This window comes from Enhydra lutris, unplaced genomic scaffold (assembly GCF_002288905.1).
Source record: "Enhydra lutris kenyoni isolate GAN:26980312 unplaced genomic scaffold, ASM228890v2 scaffoldscaffold55, whole genome shotgun sequence".
NCBI lineage: Eukaryota > Metazoa > Chordata > Mammalia > Carnivora > Mustelidae > Enhydra > Enhydra lutris.
Genome location: NW_019154139.1, coordinates 8,169,068 through 8,193,596, shown reverse-complemented (window position 1 = coordinate 8,193,596; position 24,529 = coordinate 8,169,068). Strand labels below are relative to the sequence as shown.

At 41.0% G+C, this 24,529-nt stretch overlaps 1 protein-coding gene across 5 annotated transcripts in view; it reads right to left on the bottom strand.

Moving 5' to 3' along the window:
* LOC111157478 (megakaryoblastic leukemia (translocation) 1) overlaps nucleotides 1-24,529 on the bottom strand; it is a 104,383-nt gene that overhangs the window by 46,017 nt on the left and 33,837 nt on the right. For 2 of the 5 annotated variants that reach the window (XM_022518898.1, XM_022518899.1), the window contains exons 1-3: nucleotides 6,128-6,169; nucleotides 4,398-4,497; nucleotides 1,904-1,969 (exon numbers count right to left, since the gene is read on the bottom strand). In XM_022518898.1, the coding sequence (XP_022374606.1) occupies nucleotides 1,904-1,969; nucleotides 4,398-4,497; nucleotides 6,128-6,154 (193 nt within the window). In that variant the 5' untranslated portion in view covers nucleotides 6,155-6,169. Of the gene's footprint in view, nucleotides 1-1,903; nucleotides 1,970-4,397; nucleotides 4,498-6,127; nucleotides 6,170-24,529 lie in introns of those variants that run through there. The other 3 variants (XM_022518901.1, XM_022518902.1, XM_022518900.1) reach the window with 2 other exon arrangements.

Below are 24,529 nucleotides of genomic sequence, written 5' to 3'. Positions count from 1 at the left end.
ATGGGTAAATTTTAGCTACTCAAATAAACTGTTAAATGTCTGAGGGCAGGTATCTTGCTTGATATTTCTTTAATCTCTCCAGGACTAACTACCCTGGGCACAAAGTAGACATTAAACACATGATGTCCCTGATGAAAGGGACAAGGAGATGAGAGTCTGGGTGACTTGTTCCTCCAGAAGGGTTTATCGAGGCAGATCTGGAGTGCTCTGTAAAGCACAGTAGCGCCCTACCTGATCACATCTCTGACCCACCGCACAAGCAGTCGCTCTGATTCTTTAGGGCTGTGGGTGGGAAGTCCTTCACTGGGAAGCCAGAGAAGACAGCAGCATAATGTGGGTAAATGGTTTGGAAGTTAACTGCAGTATATAAAAAGCTGAATTTGAGACTTAAGTTCCTGGCTGATGCTTAGGATTAAAACAGACTTCACATTTCTTCCACCTGCTATACAGTTCTAGCCCTTAGAAACAGACCTGCCATCACCACGACATGAATCAAATCCCATTCTCACTTGCTTAAAGGCTTCAAGGCTTCCCATTGTACCTAAAATAAAATCTACCTCTTCCCGTAGTTGAGAAGCCCTCATCCTAGCCCCGCCCACCCTGCCGATCTTAACTTGGCCTAGGCTCCCCTCACTCACTAGGCCCCAGCCATACCCACTTCCTTCATGTTTTCAAACATGTCAGGCTCTTACCTGCGCTAGGCGCTTACATTTGTTCTCGCTTCTCCCTGACCCTCTGCCTGCTTCTGCATGGCTGACTCCACCTCATCCTCTAGACCCCAGCTCAAATATTTCCTCATCAGGGAGGCCTTTCCTGATCGTCCTATCCAAAGAGACCCCATCTCATTCCTATTTCTTGTTAATAGGCCAACTGGTTAATTTACTTTGTAACATTTACCATACTCTGAAAGGATCTTATTTGTCTCTTTGTTTATTATCACTATTCTCCTTTTAAACATAAAACTCCTGAGGGCAGGAGCTCGATTTTTCTTGCTGCATCAAGGGCACACACCAGGTTCTCAAATACTCTTCATGAGTAAGTGAATGAGGATTAGGAAAACACAGTGGCAGTAGGTCAGCACTGAGTTAAGGAGAAAAACATCGGTTCTCTCACTCTGAGGCTAGAAGTTGTTGCAGGACTTTTTTTTTTTTTTTCCACTTTGTAGGGTGTGTCCAAGTAGCAGCAACGCTCAAGAGAAAAGAAAGAAGAGGGAGAGCCTAAGCTCTCTGCTGATGACTTCAAAAGAAATGTCAAAAAGTGCAACATCTCGCTCTGGGTGGCTCCAGCATCCACTCAGTTTATAACGCTACTGGTATTAAAAACAAAATTTCTTACTTCTAAGAGATTCCAGTGTTGGTTTCATTTCTCCCCAAGTGTAGTTGTGCACCTACTACGCCCAGCTCGGCAGGAAACCCCACCAAGCACACTCACACCCATGCCAGCCGCAGGGATCGGAGAATCTCACTCTAAATAAAACTGCAGTTGATTCAAAACACCAAGTGGAAAAGGGTTTTCTCATTCCAAGAACCTGAACACAAAAGCAAAACACATGCAAGATGTGGGTTCTTTCTCACAACACCCCAGCTCAAGATGTACTCCTCCTGTAAAGGGAAGAGAGGGTAACAGGGAGCAGAAACCCCTGAAAGGAGCACTTCAAAAGGGGAGGATGGTTCAACGGCACCGTTCAACCCAGTGCCGTCTGTTTCACTGAACTTAATATGCGCAGTATCATAGCATTCAGCGATCGAAAGTCCTTGAACTTGGAAAAGCACAAGTTAAGAGAGGGACAAATGAAACCTGTCACCCCTGTTTTCTGTTAGATGCGGCCCACGGCACAGCAGGCACACACGCGCTATGGACCCCGAGCTCCAGCAGATGCGGAGCGCGAGGGAGAGGCACTTACGCGGCATGATCCCTTGGCTCACCAGTTCTTCTCGTGTCCGGCGCTGCTGGAGCTTCAACTGCAGCACTGCAGGGCGGCAAAGAGAGAGGAGAGACCGAGGCTCAGTTGGGCATTCCACCATAAAAGACACATTTTCAAATACAAAGAGAGTCTCAGAACAGAAGGGTGTAGTGTGAAAGAAGGATCCCTTTAATCGTGACTGTCTGTAATTGCAGAAGTGGCCTGATACAGCAGGGTTTCCGTATTCTGCTGTGGGCGGCGAGAGGAAGTTGCGAAGGGTCTTGCAGGGCGATAACAATCCACAAAGTACCCAAGTCTTGTCTCTTGCTCAAAACCTCCTACAACACTGTATCCTCCTCCAAAGACTAAAAAAACACAAGTTCTTAACTCAAAGGAAATATAATGAGGACCAACACCCAGCAGGAAAAGCTTTCTAGATGTTCTGCACGGTCTTCCTGGCAGCATGAGTTTACCATCGTGAGTGTGGTGAATGATACCGTGCTCACACAGATGAGGAAGTATAGGTTATCTGCAAAATCTTGTCTTTTGTACCTAAAAATTACACCTATTTTCACTAAACAATTCATTTCTCTATACCAGAAACCATTTTACCATCAATATAACTCTTTCTTCCTCTCACTGTTCACGTCGAGCTTTGTCCTGTTGGGGTGAAACCACCAAGCGACAGGAGTCAGAGTGCACCCGGGACAGGGGAGGGTGACGAGTATGTCTCACGTTTCCACTCTGGCAGCACTACCTAACCAAACACCTGAAAGAACATTTCTAAAGTTAAAAGTAAGTGATCTCTAGTTCAAATGCCAATGAAACGTAAAGGGCGTTACCACCGCATACCATGCGGAATGACCATGGCAAGGCCTGTATACGAAGGCTAAGTAACTGAGCAAACATTCAGAGAAGGAGGGTTAGGAGCCAGGGAAAGCCTGTTGACGTGCTAAGTCTTCAATCATAAGGTCTCTGCAAGTCACATCTGAGGGACACCTGCATCTAACAGGAATCCTATTATCTTAGGTTATCTGCCTTTTCCACTCCTAGAGCAGTTTTTAAGAAGGCCTCCAGAAATGGCGGAACCATAACTAGGGTCCCGAATACATCTCAAAGTCAGCGGGTCCAAAGCAGAAGCTCTTTCTCCCAAAAACCCAACCCACTTTCCATCCTTCTTATCTCTTTAAAAAATGGAATCACGATCTGCAATCCCTGCACCTCCCCACCCTCAAACTCGTATTAAGGTTTCTGAGGCACCATCGACTCCTCCACCTCCCTCACGCTCCTCCTCTTACCAAGTTTCTGGCGCCACAGCCTCGCCATGTTGCACAGACAGCCTCCTGGCTCGCGACCTTACTTGTGGAGGGCCCTTCCCGCGGCGAGTGCCCCCGTCAAGCCTGTCCAACTACTCTTCCTCAGGTACCATGTACTGGCCCAACTGTTTATTCACTCACTTGGAAATGCCTACACTTTTCACCTACCTTCCTGACTCCCACGCATGCAGAACTACTCTAGACCTCCCGTGAGCTACTGTTCATCTGTTCTAAAAAGTATAGTCGTGGGGTGCCTGGGTGGCTCAGTGGGTTGGGCATCTGCCTTCGGCTCAGGTCATGATCAGGGTCCTAGGATCGAGTCCCGCATTGGGCTCTCTGCTCAGCAGGGAGCCTGCTTCCCCCTCTCTCTCTGCCTGCCTCTCTGCCTACTTGTGATCTCTATCAAAATAAATAAAAAAATAAAATCTTGGGGCGCCTGGGTGGCTCAGTGGGTTAAGCCACTGCCTTCGGCTCAGGTCGTGGTCTCAGGGTCCTGGGATCGAGCCCCGCATCGGGCTTTCTGCTCAGCAGGGAGCCTGCTTCCTCCTCTCTCTCTGCCTGCCTCTCTGACTGCTTGTGATCTCTGTCAAATAAATAAATAAAAATCTTTAAAAAAAAAAATCTTAAAAAAAAAATAAATAAAAAAGTATAGTCGTATTTTACCCTGTGTAATAGTTACCCCCTGAATATAGCTCATCTCTCCTACCAGTTTATAAACTCCTGGAGGGCAGAGAATATACCTTATTAATATATGTCCTCCATATACACGCAATACACAGTAAGTATTTAATAACTGTTTCTTGAACTGAACTGTATCTCAAAATGGTAATACAGTCTGAGAGATCTTATCAGGAAGTTATAACTTTTACTATTATTTTTACAAATTAACACTTAAAAGCAAAGACTTGCCGAATAAATGGATAAAACAACAGACACACTCGTGGCTAACATTTTATAGATGATGTGCTCAGTGCCAGACACTGTTCTGTGTACTCTCATATTTTAACTCATTTAATCTAACATACCTATGGAAAGACATGGACATTACTAATCCCATTTTACAGGTAGAAAAATAATGCCCAGAGTGATCCAGTAATTTACCCAAAATTATCCCACTAATAAGAGGTACAACAGAATTTGAACCTAAACATTCTGATTCCAGAACATGGGATTCTTACTTCTCTGCTTCTTCAGGGTCTTCTGCAGCCTGTACTGCCGAGACAACAGGCATGGAATGTGGCCACCTGGGTTGGTTCTCTGCTGAGATAGACAAAGGGACTAAGGAAAAAGGATGTGGTTCAGGCCAGGGTGAAAGAAGTTTGAGTGATACTTAGTAAAATAAATTTAAACTAACCTACAAATGTGATTTCAGATAAATTAGAACCACAGATTAGCAGCAACACTAATAATAACAATAAAATGCAAATAGTTAATTTCTAGGAGTCACTGAATGTCACTATGTGTCAGGCCCAGTGTTAAGTGATTAACACATTTTTAACTTAAAAAAAGGGGGGCCCTATGAGGATGATACAATTATTATCTCCATTTTACACATAAAGAAACTAAGGATCAGACCTTTAAAACTTTGCCTTGGGTCACCCAGCTCAAAAATGGGGGCATAAGAATTCGTACCCAGCCCTTTGTGATTCTACAGTGTGGGACACTTAATACTATGCCATATGCCTCCTTGGAGGAAGGAAGGGAAAATATCTGTCATCTTTTATATGTACTCTTTCTTTCTTTTTGAGATTTTATTGATCTGTTTGACAGAAAGAGCACAAGCAGGGGGAGCGGCAGGCAGAGGGAGAAGCAGGCTCCCCGTTGATCAGAGAGCCCAATGCAGGGCTCGTTCCCAGAACCCTGGGATCATCACCTGAGCTGAAGGCAGATACTTAACCTACTGAGCCACCCAGGTGCCCCTATATATAGTGTTCCTAAAGCCCAGTGTAATATGAGTTATTAGAAAACAATTAAATGTAACAAATTGATTTGATTTCTGAGAACAGAGAAACCTAAATACAATGCAGTAAGTCTGAACACTTCAAAGAAACAATAACTAATGAAAACTCTGGCCATTATCCAAAAATAATTTTGAAATACCAATCAGCAGACCTCCTAAACAACCCATGTACAGATAGGGGCATAAGGGGTGTGACGCAAACTTCTTGACTGAAAAGCTTATTGCCTCATGAGAGCAAACAGTTAAGACTATGATTCAAGTTTTTTTATGAGAACACAGTAAAGGTTGATCTAGCCTTTGTTTTTCAACAGGTCTAGCTCAAAGAGGAAGGCTTATCTAACAAATCTTTCCATCTGTAAAACTAAATGAAATTAAAGTTCAGTTATCTGAAAATTCTATCCTGTGCCCTCTCAGTGGTGAACTCCCAACTCCGTGCTTATCTGAAATCCGACCAAGTTCCGCATTCACATAATAGAATTCACCCTTTATCAGTAGTATCTTGGGGTATTGCTACAACCTGACTGCAAGCATGTACTTTACACACTGCCAAACCCTCTCCTGCTAACTCAAACAACGTTTATAAGGAGGAAAAGAAAAAAAGACCTAGGCAGTAAACTCTAAATGATCGTTGTCAGCCTCTACATCATTGTACTTTGGAATTGATCTGTTTGGCTGTGTATAGATGCAAGGAACCCACTTCTGAAACTTTCAACTACAAAGAAATAGATACATATGAATTTCTGCTTTCCTTAGTCTAGCTCAATTCCTCTTAATTCTAAACACTCTAAATGAAATGCCTTTATGTTTCCAGAATGCAGGGATTATTCATTTTACTTATTTTTAATCCAATTAGCCAACATAACTAACATCCTTTGTTTCAGATGTAGCATTCAGTAATTCATCAGTTGAGGGATTATTCATTTGAGAAGAAACCATTTAATAACTCACTTTCCGTACACAGCATAAGAGCCACATGTGCTGGGTCCACTACAGAAGGTACTCCAGCCAGGGGTACATTGCAGAGGCCACACATTTAATGTACATCCACCATCACCAAGCAGTACCGGGCACTAGTTTCAGATGGCTACACTCCTCGCCGGTGCTAGACCAAGGAGATTCAAAAGAGTAGGAATTCGACAAAATCTTTCTATTCATTATACTCAGATTTCCTCTCCACTCCCCACGTGGATAAAAACTAAACAGAAATACCTATTTGTGTACATGCACGAGTCTATACTTTCACTGTTTCTGAATTCCACAAATTTAATGTATCATCTGTTTCTAAATGGGTCTGTGCAGGCAGCCTTTATATAGATGAACAGATGTCTTTAAAGCTGATGGATGGTGCATCGACTGAGCTGCCAGAAAAAGGACTGAGATAAAAAGAAACCAAACCAGTAAAGCGGGGAACCCTAGGTTCCGCACTCCCCACAGAATTAACCAAATTTTCCACCTGTTTCCAACAAAGGTGACTGATCCAGTGCTGTCTGAATAACTGGCTTCTTGGGAAATCAAAGTAAAGGAGTAAACTTCATGTGCTTCTGCCCTGTAAAAACCATGGAAGTATGTTGACGGCATTCAAGAGGAACACCAAAGAAATGGACACATCAAACAAACAGATCAATCAGGATTGGAAAGGAAAAGCCAAAAATAAGTGGTATGTCCTCAAGCCCAGCTCTGTGGCTTCCACTGGTTGGCAGTCCTGGATTTCACTAGGGAGGGAGACGTGCAGCTTGGCATGCTGTTCTCAGCTTATTGATACTTGTCCATTACGGATTCCACAAAGGCTTCTAGAATAGGGAGATTAAGTATTTATGAGGGAAGCAGAAAAGAACAGGAAAGAGATTAGTATGGGAACGATAGCAAAAGAACAAAAACCCTCCCTTGGAACTATCCTTTGCTCAGGAAGACCTCTTCAAAGAAGATTCTAACGGCAAGGGCATTTCCAAAGCCTGATCTCCTAGTAACTCATCCATTGTTTTCTCCTCAATAACCTTTAGGTCCCAGTCCTAGAATAAATAAGCAAACACACAATTTATTCAGCAACAGACATCACTACCTCTACCTCCAAACTGGAGAATCTGTCTCACTGGGAAGATCAGAGAAGGAACAGAGTAGGTTTTAGCCTTAGGTGAAGCTTAGCATGCTAATAATTCAAATACTCATCTGTGTAGCAATGAATTATACCTATTGGTGTATTTTATACTTCAGTTTATCCTGTATACCTTAAAAAATCATTTAGTGATTTTATAACTTATAAAAACACATCACCTATCACTTAGAACCAAAGGCTATATTCTCCAAGTACTCACTAGTTTCATCCTTAGAATATAGGATTAAAAGCAGGTGAAGGGTACTCCCAGAAGAGGGGATTAGCCCACATGTTCTGCTGCCTGGGTTACTCTACAGCATCACGACCAAAATACAAAGTCAGAGTTGGGATAGGGGGACGGTTCTCCATTCATCTAACAGATGTTTACTAAACAACTAATGTGGGGCGCCTGGGCGGCTCAGTTGTTAAGCGTCTGCATTCAGCTCAGGTCATGATCCCAGGGTCCTGGGATCGAGCCACGAGCCACGGATCAGGCTCCCTGCTCAGTCAATGGGAAGCCTGCTTCTCCCTCTCCCACTCCCACTGCTTGTGCTCCCTCTCTTGCTGTATCTCTGTAAAATAAATAAATAAAATCTTAAAAACAAACAAACAACTGAAGTACATCGGGCCCTGTGCTAGGTGCTGGGTACCTGTGGTCTCTGCTACCATAAAGCTTTCAGTCCAGCAGGGAAACAGACAGCAAATCACATATAAATAAGTATGAGTTATGATTCATGTTTTACAAGAAAAGAATGAAGGACATGACAGAGTTCAGACCCTGGAATTCATAGTTTCTCCTTTATATGTTCTGTAATAACTAACTTTTCACATTTCCTCTTTACTACTATACATAGCCAATTGTTTAAGATACTAAAACTCCTTAAAAAAGAGACACCTCGGGGTAAACTATATTAAAATAAGTAAGCTCAGGCACACAGTTTCATGTATTCACTTTATGCTTATTTACTCAGCTGCTTTACAGTTCACATACCAGTGGGTAAGCACACCAGTTCACCTCATATTCATGCCCTCTTCAGTTCTTCCCTAGTTTCTTGACAAAACTCTCCCTATGCAGTCATTCAAGAAATATGAGGCTTTGTTATACATGCCAGATACTTTGCTTGCTGCTGGGGATACAGCAATGACCAAAGTCGATGCCTTTGGTGGAGTTTGTACAAAAACAAACATCAAATACGTACTTGTAAAAGTAAAAAGTATTTTCAAAGAAATACTCAGACACCACATTCCAACTAAGCAATTAGACTGCTTCCATTATTCAATACATCCTTTCGCGATCTTTTGCACTCTCAAACCCAAGGTTTCATACAAGAGTACTGGGTACTACATATGGGAATAAGACATGGTTCTCATTCTCATGGAATTCTTAAGAGAGAATCAAAATGAGTAACTACGATGCGATAAGAAAAGATCTGATGCCTGTAATCTAGACTTTTACTTAAAAAGTCATAGGAAGGGGCGTCTGGGTGGCTCAGCGGGTTAAGCCTCTGCCTTTGGCTCAGGTCATGATCTCAGGGTCCTGGGATCACGCCCCTCATCGGGCTCTCTGCTCAGCAGGGAGCCTGCTTCCCTTCCTCTCTCTCTGCCTGCATCTCTGCCTACTTGTGATCTCTATCTGTCAAATAAATAAATAAAATCTTCTAAAAAAAAAAGTCATAGGAAAATGCAACTTAGCTAATACATATGCCCTACTATATTAAGGGTCCCTATCAAATTCAGTCATCTGGTCTTATGTGTGATATACATGTATACATAAATAATAAAAAGAAGTGTTGGTATCTTAAAAATAATAAAATAATAAAATAAAAATAAAATAAAAATTAAAAAATAATAAAAATCCAAATAGTTAAATATATATATATTTAACTATTTGGATATATATATTATATATATATATATATATTATATATATATATATTACACACATTGAGAACACAAAGGTGACAGTGCCAACACTGGAAGTCATGGAGAAACAAAATCTTTGCTACGTGGGGTAAGAACAGCGAAAACAACAAATGGGGCCTTAAAAATTTTTATCCTCATGCTCAGTTTTACTGAAGTTTCAAGTAATTTCTTGAGATTGTTCCCAAAAAGTAAAACACTCCTCTAAGTCCCCGTTTATTCTAATTTCCCACAAATCTTTCCTGAAAGAGATGAGAAAGATATAAAAAGAAAGTGAGGCATCTGCGCTCCCTTATTCCTTCCCATCACCTCTCCTGCATTCTGGTTCTCTGCCCCTACTCTGTCTTCCAGCATCCCCGGGACTGTTCTCTTCCCCTGCACTTTCTCACCTCTAAGTTTCTCTAGACCCTTTCATGACTAATTTTCTCCCTTCAACTTGGGGACCAGCCTGAATGTGTTAGCACAGTGTACACTGCACCAAAAATGTGTTTCTGGCTTGTGCTTTTGATATAAACAAGAGCCTTTTTTTTTTTTAAAGATTTTATTTATTCATTTGACAGAGAGAGACACAGCAAGAGAGGGAACAGAAGCAGGGGAGTGGAAGAGGGAGAAGCGGGCTTCCTGCTGAGCAGGGATCCTGATGCAGGGCTAGATCCCAGAACCCTGGGATCATGACCCAAGCTGAAGGCAGATACCTAACTGACTGAGCCACCCAGGCACCCCAAACAAGAGCATTTTTAAGGCCCCAATGTATTCTATAATTAGTCCTACCCTTAACCAGAAGGGTTTACTGTTAACCAAACTATAATTTCTAAGGAATGGGGCAAGCAATGCATACTGGGTTGGTTATATGAATATTTTATAAGTTGCAAGTGAATACAATACATTTACAGAACTGACCTGTAAGGGAAGAAGAAAGAACATCAGAGAAAGAATCGGAAGACACAAGTTCTAGTCCTGGCTCTGTTGCTACCTAATCAAGTCACTTCTTTTAGCCTCAATTTTCCCTCTATAATACAACTCCTAAAAGTAAGTCCCATGCTTTGAGCTAAAAAACAGAAAACAAAACAAAAAACTACAACATATGTGAAAAGTGCTTTGTAAAACCATAACACGGACTATAAACATTTTCCTAGAATATAAATCTTTATCTCAGCTAGCTTTTCTTTAGGACAGGAATGGACACTGCTAGTAATTGGGTACCATACTTCCAATGACATGTTCTATTTTGCAAAGTAAAAGGGCCTTCTATCAAAACATCTTATTTAAAATCATATCCTGTGTGTTCTGGGGCAGGGGGAACCAGGAGGGAGCTGCAGTTGGAGGAGAGGGGAAAAGGAGGGAAGGAATGGAGAGGGGAAGTGTTTCCTTTTGGAAGGCAGTTCTGGCAGTGAAGAAGCACCCTCTATTCCCAGACTCTCTTCAATCTGGTATGTCTAAAGAGTTAAGACCCAGAGAAAAGCAGAAGGATCAGTACCGTTCTTTAATAAAACTGAATGTATGATGATTGTTCAAAGCATGCTGCTGAAATTCCAAGCTGTCAATACAGAAATAGTGGTTAAAGGACCCAGAAAGGTCATTCATCTGTTGCCGGAGAAAAAAGGACCTGCAGATCCAGAGTTAAGACAAAAGGAGGTGGAGGTAAGAAAAGTAAAGGTAATTCTCTCTGGGATCCTACCGATTCACCATTAAAAATCATATGCAATGAAGTACCCTGGACTGGATCTTAGAACAGAAAAAGGAAATCAGCAGGAAAGCATATGAAAGCCACAAAAGTTTGGAATTTACTTAGTAGTATATCAATGTTAACCTCTTCATTTTGACAAATGTACCAGAGTTATATAAGAAGCTAACATAAGGGCAACTGGGTGAAGAGTATACGGGAACTCTCTATACTATCTGTGACTTTTTTGTAAGCGTAAAGTTATTCCAAAATAAAAAGCTTATTTAAAAAAAAAAAAAACCATGGATTTGCTCTCCCTTCAGAAAATTTATGAATCAATTACTAAATTATTTTAAGGGTCAGGTTTTTCAAACTGAAACGTTACCATCTACTGGACAGAAAGAAATTATGGATTCATTCCTATACATGACTAATTATTAAGAATAATAATGGGGCTTCTAATAAATTCAAAATATAAAATGAATGTGGCATAAACAAATACAATGAACCACAATGTAATCCTGAAGAGAAAAATTTCTAATTCTAAAATCGCACATACGAGGAGTGCCTGAGTGGCTCAGTGGGTTAAGTGACTGACTGCAGCTCGGTCATGATCTCAGGGTTGTGAGATCAAGCCCTCCTTGGGGTTCCCCACTCAGGGGGGAGTCTGCTTCCCTTCTCCCTCTCCCTCTGCTCTTCCCCTAACTTATGTGCTCACTCTCTCTCTCTCTCTGAAATAAACAAATAAATCTTAAAAAAATAAAAAATAAAATCACACATGCAAAACACCACCTATGAGATTTCAAGTTGGACTGTTTTATCAATATCCTCAATTATTCAACCCTTTCACACTCCTATAAATTTCTCTTCTACCTCTGTATGTATTGTATAAACATGAGTTAAGTGATCTCTCAAATAATCTGCTTTAGATATCAGAAGTAATACCAAAAAATGATAAATATTATCTATTTAACCTGAATACTCTCAGACCTTCAGGCAGAGAGATCAGGTATCTCCCTGGGGTGGCAAATGTAGGTTACTTGTGTATCTACCCTGACATGTATTTACAAAGGATAAGCTTATGAAAATCTAACTCGAGCCACTGAACTATGTATTATATAAAAGGTCTCTGTATTATGAAATAATAAAATAGTGAAAACATGCATGTGGCAACTTAATTTTTTTTTTTTAAAGAGAGGGCTGGGACCTCGAGAAGCATAAGGAGAGGGAAAGAGAGAATCTTAAGCAGGCTCTGTGACCAGCTGGGGCCTGACATAGAGCTCAATCTCACACCCCTGAGATCATGATTTGAGGCAAAATCAAGGTCACGTAACTGACTGAGCCACCCAGGTACCCCATCTTATTCAATTCTTAAAACAAAGCTATGTGGAAGGTGCTATTATTATACTATTTTGTAGCTGAGGAAATTGAACATAAGACATATTAAGCAACTTGCCTGAGGTTACCCAGCTCCATTTCGATCTGTAGCCAGAGCTCTCAGCCACTATTATAGGTTATGTTTCTCTTCCTTCATAAAACAGGCCAGTTCCTCATGTTTAAAAATGACACTATTAATAGTGCTTTCTGCATGATGTGGCTGGAAAAAAATTATCTACTTACTAGTAGGGAAAATCCAGGTGATTTCAGTGAATAGCACAGGGCATTTCAGAAATCTAGAACCTAAAAGGCTCCTTATATTAAAATTCCAGAAAGAATAGAGACTAACAGGATGATAGTGGCCAACGTGTAAAGGTCATTCAAAGGGGCTCCTCCCAGAGACAGAAGGCGAAGGACATAAGAGAACTTCACAGGCCTACTTCCCATTTGGCTCTCGGTGCAGAGACGTCCACACTGAAAAGCAGAGAGCACCTGCTTCCTGGTACAACTTCATTCCTGCATTCTGCCAGGGGTTTTCCCTGGTGTCGCAGAGATTCTGAGTTGATTCATTCATTCACTGAACTGATACTCAGTGTGCACTTACTATACGCTGGGCACTATTCCAGGTGATACGGCAGGAAAATGGATAGATGAAGTCCTTGCCCTCACAGACATATGTTCTAGTGGGAGAAACATAGTAAGTTATTTATGTTATAATTTCCAATGGTACATTATGTGAAGAAAAGTACAGCAGAATAAAAGAACAGAGAGTGACTGGGGGTGGTAATTCTACACAAAGTACACATGGAAGGCCTGTGGAAGAGACAGATGACTCTTACACAAAATCCTACATAATATGATAAAACTTGAAAAGATCTGGAGAGTGTTCCAGGCAGCAGAAATAGAACATGCACAAAGGCAGTGAGTGAGAAGAGGCCTGTCTTGAGAAGGAAACTCAGATATAAGAGATGAGGAATCTAGTCTGTTGAACTCTCAGTGGGAAGTACCACTACGGTGACTCATTTCATCTCAACAGCTATGTGAGGTACGTATTACCTCCATTTTACAGATGAATAAACAGCAGTTCGAAGAGGTTAAGTAACTGTGTGCACAGCTAGTAAGAGGTAGAGCCAGAGTTCAAACACAAGTTGGCCTGATATCAAAGCTTATGCTTTTTCTGCTACAACACATTTAATGCCAGAGGCATAACAAAAATAATATGCGTAAGTAAGTAAGTAAGTAAATCAAACTCTTTCCCATATCCTCAAAATCTGGGGCTCACCATTTCATTTTAGGTAGCTGTTCATCTCCCCCGTGAAGTAATGTCTTTCTTTAAACGCAGCGGGCAGATCTCAAACTGCCAGCTACTTCGATGTCATCGGTCTCTTTCCTGAGGATCCATAACACAGTGCTCAGACAGCTAACTCCATCACAAAAGATCTGAGCATAACACGTACTTGCACCAGGCATCTGAATGGGGTGAAGGTACACTGGGAACGTGCTTCCTTTAGACTGGCAGGGCCATCTGAACAAACCCTTCCAAAGTTAAAGGCACCAGGAACAGTGTTTTCCCTGCAGCATTAGTTCTGCACGTTCACCCAGGAAATGTGGGCAGCCTTGAATCTCATCTGCTATTCTCTGCGGGTATTACTGGTGCTGACATTTTGCACCCAACTTTGCTGAGGGTAGGTGACAGGTGAACAGATTCAAAACTTGGAACAGGGCATGGTTGTTCTACAGCAAGCCAGAAGTGACAAAAATTCTTTCCCTTAAAACTGTATTAGAGTACTTATTCTTTCTAGATCTCTAATAATAATGTGGCCCTGAAAGACACAGCATGGTAGAATACTCAGGACTGAAATAATGAGGGAGGCCTATGTCCCCATATATTTCTGTAAATATTTAGTAAGTTAGTTTTTTTCCTACCAAAGTACTTTAAACTCTCCCGACAGGCTTATCCTATTTAGCTTCTTCCCATTTTTGAAATTAACTTTCAAGTGTTTGCAGTAATTAATGACAGCTCATTTAACCGACATTTTGAGAAAAAAATAAAAAGGTAAATCCTGATTTTTGTTGTTTTTGTTGTTGTTTGAGGAGACTAGATGCCCAGTGTGGAGCCCAATGTAGGGCTTGAACTCACAATCCTGAGGATCAAGACCTGATCTGAGATCAATATTTGGTTAAGCGTCTGCCTTTGGCTCAGGTCATGATCCCAGGGTCCTCGGACATAGCCCCACACTGGGCTCCCTGCTCAGTGGGGAGCCTGCTTCTCCCTCTCCCACTGTTGCTCTCCCTCTTGTGCTCTCTCTCTGTCAAATAAATAAAATCTTAAAAAATAAATAAATAAAATAAGGGGTGCCTGGGTGGCTCAGTGGGTTAAACCCTCTACCTTCGACTCAGGTTGTGATCCCAGGATCCTGGGATTGAGCCCCGGAAGCAGGGAGCCTGCTTCCCTCTCTCTCCTCTCTCCCTCCCTCTCTCTCTGCCTGCCTCTCTGCCTACTTGTGATCTCTCTGTCAAATAAATAAATAAAATTAAAAAAAAAAAAGAAAGAAAGAAAACCACTCACATGTATTAAAAATGACAATAATAAATAAATAAATAAAATAAATGAAAACAAATTTCCTCTAGGGCAAGGATTAGGAAACAGGTGATTAGAACTGAGAAATTTGGCCACATGTGCTAAAAATACACACATAAAATCTGAAAGTTCATAAAATATTTATATGTAAATTTCTCCATGGGTACTTAAGGGAAAAAAATAATAGCTTCTCTCCTTAAGTCCTAGGTGATGTAAAATTGTATCTATTTGTCTCAAAAAAAAAAAATTAAAGTATTTTAAAATTAACTTTGGTAAAGCTACAGCAAAATTGTTCTTTTCTGTAGAAGACAGAAAGGCAAAAAAGAGGGAGTTAAATTTCATGCAGCATGTGAAGTATGAAAGCTATAAGTCTATCAGCTAAAATTGTTGCAAGAGTTACAGTTCTCAAGATCAAATACATAAAGGGAAAGCCAGTCTATTAAAATACAGCAGCCCATTTAACTACTGAAGGATTTTCCTACTCCCCATTCTCCCGTTTAGTGGAAACATCTCAGAAGTAAATGTATATGTAACTGTAAGAGAGTTCATGTTGTTTGAAGAACTGCAACTTTGTATTTCCTGAAGTTTGTGTGGTCAAATTTGCAAGTGGAACATGTCATTACTACAGGTTTTGCACAAAATTTTACGAAACAAACCTACATTGAGTTAAAGCAGAACTGAAATCAATGCCTTTTCTGGCCACTTCAGGAATGATTTCCATACATTTGCCTATCATAGAATCCTTTGGATTTAGATGCTTGATTCCTTCAACACAGACCAGGGGTGGAGGGGGCATTCCAGCTCCAAAGCTAAAATGGAAGTAGAATGCAGAGTAATGAAACAATTACCCAGTTACCACATACCACATTTTTCTAACATAATTTTGAGGGATGCAGAAGATGCCACACCTATCAGCAGAATGCTTATTTTTAAAATGTCCCAGAAAGACTAGCTTGTAGTTTCCCTCCTCCTGCATTTTCAAATCATCCCAGTATTAACAGCCTTCTTTAAGAAGCCTCGCCCTAGTTGTTTTGGAAAAACAACAACAACAACAACAACAACAACAAAACCCATTACATTTGTCTCATACTCCGTGTGATACCCAAGCAAGACCCCTCTTTTTCTGGTTCTTCTGCCTCATCAAAGCATGAAAACAGCCAGAACTACAGCAACAGCTGGAGATCATTAAACCGACAGAAATAGCTTAGGAGACTCCATTGGTGTGTGAGTGGGGGGAGGAGAGGCTCAGTATCAGATTAAAAAAAATCAAAAGGGCAACAGGAAAGCGGGGGGGGGGGGGGGGGGGGTGGAGCCTAAGAAGTGTGTCCTACCCAATCTCCTTTACATAGCCAAAGGGATGCCCTGGAACCAAAGAAGGGACAGGTGACTGCAGCTTATCTTGCCTAGCCCCCACCTATCTTTCCTATGAAAGGCTTAGTCAAACCTAAAAATGTGAGTTAGTCAAGACAGGTTGGGGTAGGAAGGTAGGGGAGTCAATGCATCTCAAAGGCTAACCCTGGGTCATCCCCAGTCTGGAGGAATCTCTTAGAGGATGTGAGTCATTTCTGGTGCTGTGCTGACAGTAAAAGTCGACTCCAAGAGGGAGAGGGATACGAAAATACAGGCCAGTCCCTAAGTGGACTCGGATACCTACCCAGTCCCAAAGCATCCCTTCAACTGGGGAGGACCAAACGCTGGACGCAATGCAGGCTGTTGGGGCTGTTCGTGCCAGAGCACAACCACGCCTCCAATGCTAGCTTTGTAATCTGCCAGGCCTCCGAAGGTCAGTACAGGAATGTGCCATCTGCCTGGCCCGCTGCCCGAGTGTGTTCAGCACATATCTGAATGCCCTACAGAAGCTTTATTCAGATCCCTCCATGGGAGTGGGCCTGCATATCCTGATCTCCATGCCTTGGTCTGGTTAGTTGTAGGATCCCGGGGTACCCTCTTCGCCCTCACACTTGCTAGGTTGTCATTTAATGTCAAGGCCTATCCCACCAAGGCATCTTCTGCATAACTAATCTCACAGGACTGCAGTTTCAGACAGTTCCCCACCTGCAAACCCGAACAGGAAATGATTCGATTGCAGATATTTTGACTGCAACTCTCTTTAGCAAGAGTGTTTGGTAACTGTGGGATTGCAGGAACTTCAGCTGAACATTTTATTTGATGCATCTAATGATTTACTAGAGAAGGCTCCATGCTGATGCCTGTTCTCAACAAAAGCACCCCTACGCTGCCCTCTTCTAGAATGGCTTTTTTTTTTTTTAAAGATTTTTTATTTATTTATTTGACAGAGATCACAAGTAGGCAGAGAAGCAGGCAGAGAGAGAGAGAGGAGGAAGCAGGCTCCCTACCAAGGAGAGAGCCCGATGCGGGGCTCGATCCCAGGACCCCGGGATCATGACCTGAGCGGAAGGCAGAGGCTTTAACCCACTGAGCCACCCAGGCGCCCCTAGAATGGCTTCTTTTCTAACTCACAAACCTGTAGGAAAATATGTTCGTGCATATTTCCAAACTATATCAGTTTTGGCTACATAACTGTATTTGAACAGGGTTTTCTATGGTTTCAAAAACCCCCCCGCAGTAATTGGCTTATTCTGAGTATTTTAACTTAATATTAGGAAGGGTAGGACATCCACAAAAATAAATTCACTAGAGAGGAGACTAAAAAAAGAGTTTATATACGTATTTAGTTTATACACACCCATACAGATCTATCTCACATACAGCTCATTTTAAGGCTGCATAACACCAAAGGACAGGATATGTGTCAACCAAACTATTGTGACTATAGTCACTTCTCAGTGTGAGCAGCCTAGGTGGGAGCAAATGCATCTCTCATCAGCCTTTACCAGAGTATATTCTTTACAGAAAATATTAAAAAAAAAAGTCATAAATATTTATAATTAATCATTTACTATGTACGTGCCTTGGTACTAGGTTACACAGTAGGAACTGAGAAGAGAAATAAGAAATATAATAAAAATAGCTCATAAAAATAATATATAATACTTTACAACGCTATTTTCATACATATGATCTTATTTCACTCTATGAGTTAGGATGGCAGACATCATACCCATGATACAACGAAAGAAACTGGTTTGCCAAGCTTAGAGTAATTTAGCCAAACTCACATTGGCAAGATCAAACCAAGAACTTCAGGTTCCTGACTATCAGTTCAGTGCTGGAACGCTAGCTGCCTACCACAAAAGGCTTTCAGCCCTCAAGGAATTATCTCTGACACCTAATGCCTTGGCCAGTGTTTCTCAGATGTACCAAGTTTCTTCCCAGTGAGAATCTCACCAATCTCCTGGACCAGGGTCATATTCTAAATCTAATTCAAGACAATTGTAGGGAAAGGTTATTTATTAATATCATTGACAATTAAAAGATCTGAGGGGCGCCTGGGTGGTTCAGCCGGTTAAGCGTTTGCCTGGGCTCAGGTCATGATCTCAGGGTCCTGGGATAGAAACCCATGTCGGGCTTCCTGCTTGGCAAGGAGTCTGCCTCTCCCTCTGCACACGCCCCCATTTGTGCTCTCGTGCGTGCGCTCTCTCATTCTCTCGAATGGATAAAATATTTTTTAAAAGGATCAGAGTTTCTTTTGAAGGCCAGAATTATTAATATAAGATACTGAATAAAACTCAATTAGGATGGAGTGCTCAAAATGTATCCCATTTAGGATGAACACATTTTTGCTTATGGGCATGATACTGCCCTCTAGTGCCAGGAAGCACAGTTCCCTCAGCAGACTAACTCAGCTGATGCATTATTAACCACCTACTGTGTATAAACACACTTCACTAATGAGCACTTTAAAAGGGGGAAAAAAGAGAAAGGGGTAAGCCAATTACATACATACAACCATAAAAACTAAACCCCTGAAGGAATTTATAAATATAATAGAGAGGATAAAAAATGTGAAATAAATCACTGTAATCAAGGACAGTGTTATAAGTGCTATGAGTTTGCAGAGAATAAATCACTAGAGTACAAAAAGGATCAGGCAAGCTTTGTAGGAACAGCAGCATATAAACCTTCTCTGGAGGACTTTATACACTAGGTATGAACAAAACCCAAAAACTACCAAGACCCAGAGGTAGGAAATATTATAAGGTTAAGAACATATATGCATATGTTCTTATATGTATATGTTATATACATAACTAATGTATCCCAATTTAGATGGAGAATGAAGTTTATGAAAGGGGAGTAGAAGGTAGCCAGAAAGGCAGGTGAAGGTCAGGCTGTGAAGGGTCTGAAATTATGCTATCCAACATGGTAGCCACTTGCCACTTGTGCTCTTCAAATTCAGTTAAAATTAAATAAAACTAAAAATTCAGTTTCTTAGTCACTCCAGCCACATTTCAAGGCTCAACAGCCACTATAGCAAGTAGCTACTGTATTGGACAATGCTGATACAGTACTGGCCAGTGCTGTACCAGAAAGCTGCATTAAACTTCAAGACATCAATCTTTCAAGGCTTCTAAAAAAAATACAGTTCTGATCCTTGCCAAAGTCAAGAAAACCACAGGTCCTAATGCCATAAGGGGTAAATTAAAGTGTGGTCCCTATCCTTGTGCTGTCAACTGAAACAGCAGGAAAAGTATCACACATAGCCTCCTATGGTCCTAAACAATTCTCTTGAGAAATGTGTGCCACCTTTTAAAATCCCTTTTTTTAAACTTAGGAAAAATAAAGAGCTAAGAAAAATATGTAAGAAGGAAAAGATTATCATCAGGCATTTGTCTATAATAATAAAATACAAGACTGAGAAGAGTCACTTCCATTGGGTAGTTTTGTGTATCTGAAGGAAGAACTGTCTCTATCCCTCAAACACCTGCTTCAGCCTGAAAGGAGTAATCCTGGACATCCTTTATACTTTCACTATCTAATGCACAATGTATTTCTCCTGTGCAGCTTATAAAATGACAATCATTTTTAAAAAACAATGTGTACTGGTAGAAAACTTAATGTGAGTTCTCTCAAGATCCAACAGACAATTCTAGATACAAAGTTCCAAGTACAGTATAAAATCAGAAAAACATATAGTCAATTGCTTTGGCTAGCTGTCTAAAATTGCCATTCTGATCCTACTTATGCCAAGTCTGCATCTCTATTTCCTATACACTGCTACACTTGAAACAAAGCTATTTAATATTCATACTGGGAACCTGAAACACTATAATCTTCTGGTCACAAAAAGTCAACAGTGGCATCCCAAAGCTTTAGGTCCTAAGCCATACTGTCTCTCCCTTTCAAATAACCTTCCCTGAAATGTTACTGTGGTGTTTCTTTGACATTATAACACTTTTAGATATTTAAAAAAAAAAATCAACTGCCTCTCAGTCCGTTTTTTAAATCATTCTTCGCAAACTGGGCACTGATAATCACTCATCTCCTCGTCAGTGGATTCATTCACTGCTGATACCACAAGCTCAAACCATCCTGTCAAATGTTAGTAAAGTCCCAAAGAGATCTTAAGAAATCAAAAGAAATGTCTAAGTTTTTAGAAAAGTAGCAGTTATATAACCAATAGTGGAGAAGTTTCCCAAGCTAGGAGAGAGAAAATGTTGACAATTCTTCTCCATTCATATCTGTTAGAATCTGAATGAAGTCTCTACTCCCTGCCACATATTTTTTCGTAACTCAAGAGTTTTTCCTGAAAGAATTACTGAACTTTTTTGCAGAATTCAAATGTGTCCATTCTACTCCCAAACAATATTTTCCTAGCAGTTTTAAAACACAAAAGAGGGATGTTCACAAAGGAAAAAATCCTTCATGGATATTAATCTAATAAACAGTTTCCTGCTATCTTTCATACATGTGGATGTAATTCTAATATAACTCTACAATTACTAAAAAGATTGGTAAGGCCAGCCCCAACAACCCAAACTAACATTCAGTATAAGTATAAAGAAAAAGCCTTCCAAATATTATTTTATTTTAAATTATGATATCTTAGTGTTACGAGATCTCAGAGGTTATCTATCCACTTTCAGTATTTAACAGAAGAAACTAAAGTCCTCATCACTAGCTCCCTATTTATTTGTCTAGAACCTATGGCCAGAGTATGTTTCACTAATAAAACACTGCATTTGACCCACATAAATGGGAAGAATCCCACCTTAGAAAGTTTTTTCTTCCTTCTTCCATAATCTGGGTTCAGTACGTGGGCTGTGCAAGGGCGGAAGGAAGGGAGCAAGAAAAACATCATAAACACTGTCCCCATCAGGTCGTGAAGTGCACCCTATGGTACCATGCTCAGTCGTCTGCCTGCTGAGGGCTGAACAAGCTTCAGTAAAAACTCTGGGAGAGTAAACTATCCAGAGTCAAAGCTTGGCCGGCTGCAGAGGAACAGGGACTAGATAAAAAGCCTACAGTGAATTAAGGAGGAAACAAAAGCATGCAAATCCCGACAGGATAAATATGCCAACCTTCCCGAAAACTGTGGTAAGGGGCCAGTCGCACTGCGGAGTAGCTGTCCCTTCTGGGCTCCAAGACAATCCAGGAGAGTGGCAGAATCCTGCAGGTGGGTTGACGACTCTTGGTCTTCTCCTCCAGCATGCTGGGGGAGATGTGAGGCTCCAAAGGCCAGTGTTGCAATAAACCTGTCTTCCTTACCTCACTCTTTAAAGAGGCCACTTATTATTTGCTGAAAATCTGATTAGCATTGTTCTTTAGCTTAAAGTGGGCACTTCGTTTCTGCAGTGCTGAGGGTATAAGAACAGCTAGATCCCAAGTTTACTTAGGGAGCGGGGCATTAGAAGCAGTGACAGCAGAAGGTCAGAATCAGTAAGTCTCCTGGAAAACATTTCTTCCTGTCAGCACTGGGCCTCGACACAGACACCTCCCTCCTCTACCCAAATGCCAAAAAGCAGGACTGGGATGATTTCAATGTGTAGAGCTGGAAGAGAAGAGGGTTCCCTTAGAGAAAATGCTCGTAGCAACCAACCAACCTCATTCACCCAAAATAGTAAACAGTTGGTTTCTCTGCTCAGAACCAAAAGGCTTCTGCCAGACAAGTGGTATCACATGACCAGGTTCCTCTTCTCTCCTCTGCCTCCCTCCCTTCCTGTGCAAAGTCTGCACCAAAGTGGAACAAGGACCTGTAACACTGTACTATTTTATTTCACTTGACATTTGTTTTTAAAATGTTTACAGATGAAAGATACCAAATTGGGAGGAAGGGCAGTACCAAGGGAAAAACTCAGGAAGAATTTACTTTGAAATAAGCCACATCACAGCATCAAGAAGCAGTACCATAAACGTAACGGTTTAAATTAGCAAATGTGCTCAATGAACAAATAAATGAGTGAACAGACACTTCTTGGCAATTTGCAGATATTTTAGCGACAAAGTCTCTAAAAAAAGATACAGCTCAGTACATATTTGACTTTTTCACTTACAAAAAAAATTAATAAAGGCTCTTAAGATGGTAGCTAGTGTCAGAGACAATATACTGCAATGGCAAAAATGTGAGATTCACACCCTTATCCATCTCAACTCAGCTCACCATTTGATTCTACTACTTAGATGTCATAACCCCATCATTCAGATCACTGGGTAGAAAATCAGGGCAACTACACCAACAGACTAAACTGAAAAACCTTCACAGCTAATTATGGGAAGAGCTGCCATCCTGACATTCATGGGCATTTTCCCCTAAGGTGGTTAGTAAGGCGGACAGCACAGCTAGGGCCAAATGGGCCACCATTTTCTTCTCCCCACAAGATTCCCCAGCACTTGAAAGCTGAGCAAGGCATAAAACGTAGAGGCATAGAAGCAAAAACCTCTAGTGAAGCAATCTGTTCTAGGGGAGAAGAGGTGTCTCTATCCTCTGCCATGGCCCCTACCCACAGGGCCAACCAGGGGGCTTTGAGGTAAGAGTTGCTCATACTCATCCATCCCCTTGCACTGTAAGATGTTCAATAAATATTTGTAATATGGAAAGGAAAGAAAAAGAAAAAACATAACAGAAAGCCTTAACATAAGCAACACCTTTTCCCCCAAAAGACCATGTGAAGATAATAATTTGGCCAATGTCAGAAAACAAACACTACCAATAAAGAATTTGCTGGTGAGGATGAGGAGCAATTGAAACTCTCAGACATTACTGGGAGAATACAAAATGATGATCTGGGAAAACAGTCTGGAAGTCTCTTACAAACTTAAACACGGATTTACCATACAATTCAGTAATCCCATCCCTGAGTACTTACACAAAGGGAAATGAAAATACATGTCCACATATGGAGCTGTCCATGAATATTCATAGCAGCCTTATTTTAATGGCCAAAAATGAGAAACAACCAAAATGTCCTTCAGCTTATGAATGGAATAAAAAATGGTGGTACATCCATATGAAGGAATGTACTAACAGTGAGGCAACACATGACAACAACATATACGAACCTCAAAAGCATTACACTAAGTGAAAGAAGGCAAATGCAAAGGGTTACAACATTGAATGACGGCACTTATATGAAATTCAGGAAAAGACAAAACTATAAGGGCAGTAATAAAATCAGTGGGTACCAGACTGGGGATGGGGGAGGAGACTGTCTACAAAGAGGCATGATGGGACTTCTTGATGGACCTATTCCCTGTATCTTGATTATGGTGGTGGTTTACGTTTGTTTTTTTGTTGTTGTTTTTTTTTTTAAGATTTTTATTTATTTATTTGACAGAGAGAGAGCGATCACAAGTAGGCAGAGAGGCAGGCAGAGAGGAAGGGAAGCAGGCTCCATGCTGAGCAGAGAGCCCGATGCGGGGCCCAATCCCAGGTCCCTGAGACCATGACCTGAGCTGAAGGCAGAGGCTTAATTAACCCACTGAGCCACCCAGGCGCCCCGGTGGTGGTTTACCTTTTATCAAAACTCAGTGAACTGTACCTGTAAAGGGATTACTTTTACTGCCTATAAACTGATCCCAATTTTTAAAAGAAAGCAGATTGAAAAATAACATGCATAGAGGCAGAATGGAATAGCAGTTAGGAATACAGGCTCTGGAACTAGATAGCCGGGATTTAAATCTTGGCTCTACCACTTACTAGCTGAGTGACCTGAGATCTTTAACATGCCTGTGCCTCCATTTCCTCATCTGTAAAGTGGGGATAATAGTATTTACCTCATAGTGCTGCTGTAATAAATGAGTCGACACATATATGGCACTTAGAACAGTGCCTATCCCCCAAGCATTCACTAAGTGCCGCTGTTGTCATCACCCAATTACGTAACACATACATACACGTCACTGTGCACAGAAGTGACTGGAAGGATAGTTACCATCTGCGTGTTGGGAATATGCTGATTTTATTTTCTTCCTTCTGTTTTTCTGTATCTTCCAAATATTCTACATTAAACAACTATTGCCTTTGTAATAAATTTTAAAAAAAATTTTTCCTCAAAAAACCATTTTTTCAAAACGAAAGAAAGAACACTGGGCTGAGACTCAGCAGTTCTGTTTTTCAGCTGTGCTAATTACTTCATTGTATAACCTCAAGGTGTCACCTTCATCTCTAAAAAGGAGGGGCTAGAGCAGATAGGGTGTCCTCCATCCCTAAAATGGAATGGTTCTCTAAGATTTATGGTGGGACTGGGCAAACTACACACTTTATTTTTTTTTTTTTTAATTTTATTTTTCATAAACATATAATATCTTTTTATCCCCAGGTACACACTTTATTTTGTTTCATTTTTCTTTCCATAT